Below are 6,168 nucleotides of genomic sequence, written 5' to 3'. Positions count from 1 at the left end.
CCCCCCAACTGTAAAACTTAGAAGGAAAATGTACAGGTTGTGCTTGAATATAAAGAGTTAAAGAAATCTTTCATGCTGGATATAGAGAAGTATCATAACTTTTTAACTTTACTGACCCATGAATACAGTTTATCCAGGTATATGAGGTCGTGAATCATTGTTAACTAACAATTGAAAATAAAATCAGATTCCTTTTTTATCTTTCATTTTTCTTTTAACTCTTCTAATGAAGTTCATGAGATAATTTTATTTCAGTTACATTTGTACACTTGGTGAGAAGACCATGGTGATGTCGCGGGAAGTGCTTCTTGGTGTTGGTGTTCCATGGTGCAAGTGACTATTCATATTCTATAATATCATGTCATTTGTTCGTCTCCCACAATTGTGTGTTGCTGGGTACTTACGTTAAACCCATTCATTAGTTCATTGGTAGGGTGAGCTATTGGAGAATTTATTTGCATATATAAGTGAAAAAACTTGAACTTGGTTTACAAATATGGTCTATAACGTTATGTAGGAAATTTTAGCTTTGTACTCTACCATGTGAATTTTTTTTGTCAAGTTCATGTCCCCGAAATTCAGAGAGTGAACTTCAGCAAAAGTGAAGAGATATCAGTATTTTTTTTTCTTTGACAGAAAATTTATTTCTCTTTCCTTTATTTTCTTCCTTTTGTTTCACCCCCTCCAATAAAAACTGAAGGATGGTTCTTGCTCGGAATTTGCGTTTCGTAACTGAAGGCTTTGAAACATGTTATGCATGTAGTAAAACTTCTCTTATGCTCTTTGCTTCATTCCATTTTATTCACACCTAAGGAGCTCTATTCGTGTATTCTCAAGTCTCGCGTGTACTAGTTCGCTGCGGACTGTTTAACCAAAACCAATGACTTGTCTGATCTGTTCTGCACCTTAATTAAATTATTAGATACCGACCTTTGAATTTTTAGAACATATTAAGTTGACCACTAGTGCTTGATTTGGTAAATGCTCTCCAGAACTTAAGTAAATATTGCTATAACAGGTGCTGAGTTTTCTCCCCTTATTTCTTTTCTTTCTTAAGTTGGTGTCTCCCTTGCTATACACGTACATTTGCATTTCATGCTTGAATCTTAAGGCTATACTATATCATCCCTTTCCTTAATAAGACAAGTGGCACCACCTTTATCTAAATTGATATTTGGTTGACCTTAAGTAGCTCTTAGATTGTTTTTCTATATCTATGTCCTTGGGCTGGCCATCAATTGTAGTTGTGTCTTTTCATGCAGAATGATGATGAGGATATGGTCTACTACATGTACAATGCTTATCTTCACAAGCAAATTACATGCTTTCTTTCTCATCCACTTGCCATCGACAAGGTTAGTTGATTATGATTTGTTTGCTGTCATGCATCAATCTTCATTGAATATTGAGAACTAAGTTGTACATGTTTTAGCTTCTTCAAATGTGGTACAAGTTTGTTGTTTTATCGTATGTTTTATTTATGTTTCTGATTCATGGGATTGATAACCAAAAGGGTGCAAGTTACTGAAGTTAGGGCTGATTGTCAAGTGGAGAATAATAGAGTTGGCGGTTTATGTGTCACTGATGAACAAATTCCCGCCAGGTTCTGTAGGAAGTTGCAATAATGCTGGTATTGTAATGATCCTCTTGGATAAAAAACATCCATGTTACCCTTAACATGTAAATATTAAGGTGGACTTGGATTACAACAAGAAGATGAAGTAAGAAACAAAGACTTGTGAAAGTGTAGCTTGACGATGATATAGCGCGAGGACTTAATTAAGATGTTATTTTGCAATTTAAGAATGGTACTAGCACACTGATTAGGACATGCAATTTCATGGGTACTAGTGAGAGTCTTTGAGGGAGGGGTTGATTGAGATGATTCATGATGGAAAAAAGAATTTCCATGTCAACATAAAATTCGCATTACGCAATGAAATAAATTTTTGGGGTAGCAAGTTGAGTTGGTTTGCAACTCTATAAAAGTCCATTATCATTTTATTTACGTTTATTTGGTCTACATCGATTAATGGTCTATGTATTCAGTTTCTTGGTAATTGTGAATGTGACAGTAGGCCGCTTTCATGTTGAAGCTACTAGATAGGTTGTGGGAACCGTTTTCATACTATGTTATTGTCATGAGAGAGCTTATTTGTTACTTTCAAATGATTTCTCATGTACATTTTGTGTTTTCGAGATACTTCACATAAAAAGTTTGATGGGATGGAATCCAAATTGCAGGCCTGCGAGGCTGTGTTTGCTGAAGATGCTTAATTGGAGTATCTCAATTAGCTTGTACTTGATTGGATTATTGACTTTTCTCTCGCTAAAAAATGACTTTTTAGCCCCTGAACGATTTTCCTTAATCTCAGCTCCTTTATGTGAAGGAATCTGATTATTTGATGTTGTTGCTGATAGAGTGCTATTTCTTGTAGCAATACATCCACCATCTAGAGGCTCAACTTCAGGAAGAGATGCACGGCATGCTCCTCTATATGGTGCTGGGCTGGAAGCTTTGTCAATGAAGGAGCTCGAGACGATATCACGTATCCATGAAGAAGGGCTGAGGCAGATACATGCCATACAACAGCGTAAAGGAAGTCCAGCTGGGAGTCCATTTGTAAGTTCCCAACCCACCCGACACACAATGGGTTGTATCCACCTACTCCGCCTCCAATGGCTATTGGATTGCCTCCTCCGCTTATCCCAAATGGTGTTGGGATCCATAGAAATGGGCATGTTAATGCCTCCGCTCCGCTTATCCGGTGTTGGGATCCATAGAAATGGGCATGTTAATGGTGGTGCCAGCCCCTGGTTCAATCGTTAGAACGACGTCCCTGATGTGAGGTGATATTGTCTTCGAGTTTGTGACACTCACTAATCTCTTTGATCAGGATTCTGGATTTCTAGTCCAGGATACTGTTATCTTCTCTGCTGAGGTTCTTATATTGAAATAAACTTCCATAATGCAGGACGTCACTGATCAAGAAACTGACTCAGGAACTGCCTGTTCTCAGTTGGATGGAATTGGGAAGAGGAGCTCATTCACCTGGAAAGTGGAATTTCTTGTCCTTCAAGGAAATAATGGAAACTAGAAAATTTTTTCGCAAATTCTTTCAAGCTGGTGGATGTGAGCTTCGGATTGGTGGGTAGCTCTTTAAAAGCTTGAATTATTTCAATGCAAATTGCTGCAGCAGCTAGTGGAATTATGGTGGATGATCTATTCTAATTCTTTGCTACCGCCTTTGATTGTGCAGGAGTATATGAGTCTTTTGACACCATATGTATATATTTGGAGAGTGATCAGTCAGTTGGCAGTGATCCCGAGAAGACCTGGAACAATTCGGTTATTCAGTTTATGAAGGTATCTGACATGTTGGAAGCTGATGCAGGATTTCTGCTGCGAGACACAGTTGTATTTGTTTGTGAGATCTTGGACTACTGTCCATGGTTCGATTTTTCAGACCTGGAGGTTAGTAGGTCCTTTTTATTCTCAGTATCTGGTCACTCGGTCCTATTGATCAAAGCCATATATGGGTAATCATGGATTCTGTTGACTATAAGCAACTCTACTGATGAACATAAATCCTCATTGGTTCTCCCTTCTGCAAAAATAGAAATCTTGGCCTTGGTTATTCTAGCATGTGTGGAGCCATATTTTGTTGCTTTGGGCACTCTTTCTTGGGTGAAATTTTTTGGTTGATTTTTGTGGTGAATGGACCATTTTTCATGCTGTATTTCGTCTCCCCTTATTCTCTTAAGGACCATCTCTCTTTTCTGTTGGCAAGCATGCAAGTTAAAAAGCTGCCATCTAAAAGGATTCAAAACTTGAACACTCAATTTTACCACTCTCTTAAATTGTCTGCAGAAAACAATGATTGGCGAATAAAGGCAGCCAAGAGATTCATATTGAGCTAGAAATATGTCTTCACCAGTTGGCACTATCTTTCTCATTGTTAGCCATTATAATGTACATTTGATGTCATGCCCTGGTGTTAATTCAGTACATTGTTTTTCAGGTTTTAGCTTCTGAAGATGATCAAGACGGCCTGACAACTGACCCTGACGAACTCATTTATTCTGATGACAGTGAAGATCTAAGTGGAGATGAAAAAGACATCTTCAGAAATCTTCTATCTGGGGCCGGGTTTCACCTTACTTATGAAGACAAGAACATATAGTAAAAACTGGCTGCGGTTCTGTCTCTGTTGCTGTTTTCGGTGATCAGGAATGATTACTTGTCCTGATTTGGCTTTAAACTGTAAGGGAACTAGAACTGAATTTTCACCAAGTATATCGTCAATTTTAATCAAACTTCTTCTGTTTTATACCTGTGAGGATTTCGTGGACACTTGTTAGTCTGCTATCAGCCTTTTTGCACGTTATCCCAACTTCACCAAAATTTTATTATATCATCTTTTCACTAAACCATTTAAAAGCTCCCTTTTTGTTTTAAATTTTGTATTGAACATATCTTCATCAGAAATAATTATCTAGTCTACCTTAAACGGTGCAAGATGCTCGAGGCTCATACTAGTCTTTGAAAATGTATTTGTCTCCCTTGAAGCAGTATCTACTTGCTTAATTAATTTTTTTAGCAATGGCAATGCAGATAAGGTAGGCTGGTAGAGCTCATGGCTCTTGCCTCGCATGTGCACCCCTTGATAGCGGCAGCCAAAGCTCTACATGGCTGTCATTTTCTGATTATTGTTTGAGAGGTGCATGAAATTTGCTGCATTTTTATCTTTGCTTTGTGATTAATAGGTAAGTTTCGCAATTCTCATATGTAGAAAAGATTTGCTATGCTTGAATCGATCTTTTCTTTAGTTTCTGTAGCTCATTGCTTCTAATTAATACATTTTGACAATTGAATTAGATCAGAAAGACTTGTTTTAGAAAAATAAGGAAGATATGACTTGGTACTTCCAAAACTTTGATTTATTATTGCTTGTGCACTCTATGTATTATGACATATTACTCCTATTGGATTAGAGTGACTTGCCAAACAATCTTTCTTGTAATAAAGTAACAAGAGATTGGAGACCAGTATGCAATGTGACAATTGAATTAGATTAGTTGGGGAATTAATGTGTTGGAATGTGGATGTGTGAGGACTAAAAGTTTTTATTTGGGGGTTGACAATTTTTAGTAAACACCGAAACTTGTGAAGGAAGTTAGTGTCTTGAGAAAAATATGAGAATTATCCTATGTAGCACTTGAATTTTCTGATTGTTGTCTTGTGTTATCCCTTAGATTAATAGGAATTTTTGGTATAAGTCGAGATAAGCAGGAGACACTAGCACTAGTGGCATATAAAAAAAAGGTAGTGTGAAGTGTGTCCCATTGACTGCATCAAATGAACAATGTTCAAGAATCAACACAAAAGCCTTTGTGTGAGCTTTTGGACCAAAGCACTTTCATTTAAACAGTGCTACATTTCTTTTGATCGAGGGCATCAAACTTAGTGTGTCCATTCTAGAACTTGCTTGTGTAATACATTTTGAGTCCGCATTCTTGTAAGATTGGTGCATGAAAGTGATAAGGGCACTTAGGAATACCCCATTACCTCAAAAGAGCCTACCTTGAATTCACCCATAGAATAACTCATTTGAGCCTTGGCTTTTCTTTTGTTGGTTAAACCACGTCATAAGCTAAATCATCCCCTTCTTGATTATCTCCTAAACTGATTTTTGAACCCATTTAAGGGGATGGTGTTGGCTTAGTTGCTTGTAAATTGACATGAAAACGAGTGAATAACAACGGATGCAGTGCTATCCCCAAGGAAACGAAAAAGAGAAATGGAACGAGGAAATAAAAAACAAAAAGAACAAAGAGATGAAGAAAAAGGAGAAGAGAAAGAAGAAGAAAAAAAGAAAGGAAAGAAGAAAATATTGAGGAAAAAAAAAAGAAAGGAAAGAAGAAAATGAGGAAAAAAAAGAAGAAAAAAAAACGAAAGGAAAGAAAAAAAAATTGAAAAGAAAAAGAAATAGAAAACGAAAAAATTGGAGGTGTTTGATTGTTCAAATTACTTGAATCGAGTTGAATGGCAATGAGGTTGGAAAGATAAGCAACTAGGTCGGCATCGCTCCTTTGAATTCATAAGCCCCAATTCGGCCTATCTTTTGCCACACCTTGTCCTAAGCCCCATTACAACCCTTGAAAAGA

At 37.1% G+C, this 6,168-nt stretch overlaps 1 protein-coding gene across 2 annotated transcripts; it reads left to right on the top strand.

The window, feature by feature from the left end:
* On the top strand, positions 2,776–6,071 carry LOC105164495. Of its 2 annotated transcripts, XM_020694539.1 has the most exons (4): positions 2,776–2,850; positions 2,976–3,148; positions 3,261–3,475; positions 4,023–6,071. In XM_020694539.1, the coding sequence occupies exons 2-4, from the start codon at positions 3,025–3,027 to the stop codon at positions 4,182–4,184; spliced, it is 501 nt and encodes a 166-aa protein (XP_020550198.1). In that variant the 5' UTR covers positions 2,776–2,850; positions 2,976–3,024; the 3' UTR covers positions 4,185–6,071. The 2 variants fall into 2 exon arrangements, with proteins under 2 accessions (XP_020550198.1, XP_011081449.2); XM_011083147.2 differs by having other exon boundaries at positions 2,816–3,148.

This window comes from Sesamum indicum, linkage group LG6 (genome assembly GCF_000512975.1).
Source record: "Sesamum indicum cultivar Zhongzhi No. 13 linkage group LG6, S_indicum_v1.0, whole genome shotgun sequence".
Taxonomy (NCBI): domain Eukaryota; kingdom Viridiplantae; phylum Streptophyta; class Magnoliopsida; order Lamiales; family Pedaliaceae; genus Sesamum; species Sesamum indicum.
This window is presented reverse-complemented; position numbering and strand designations above follow the sequence as displayed.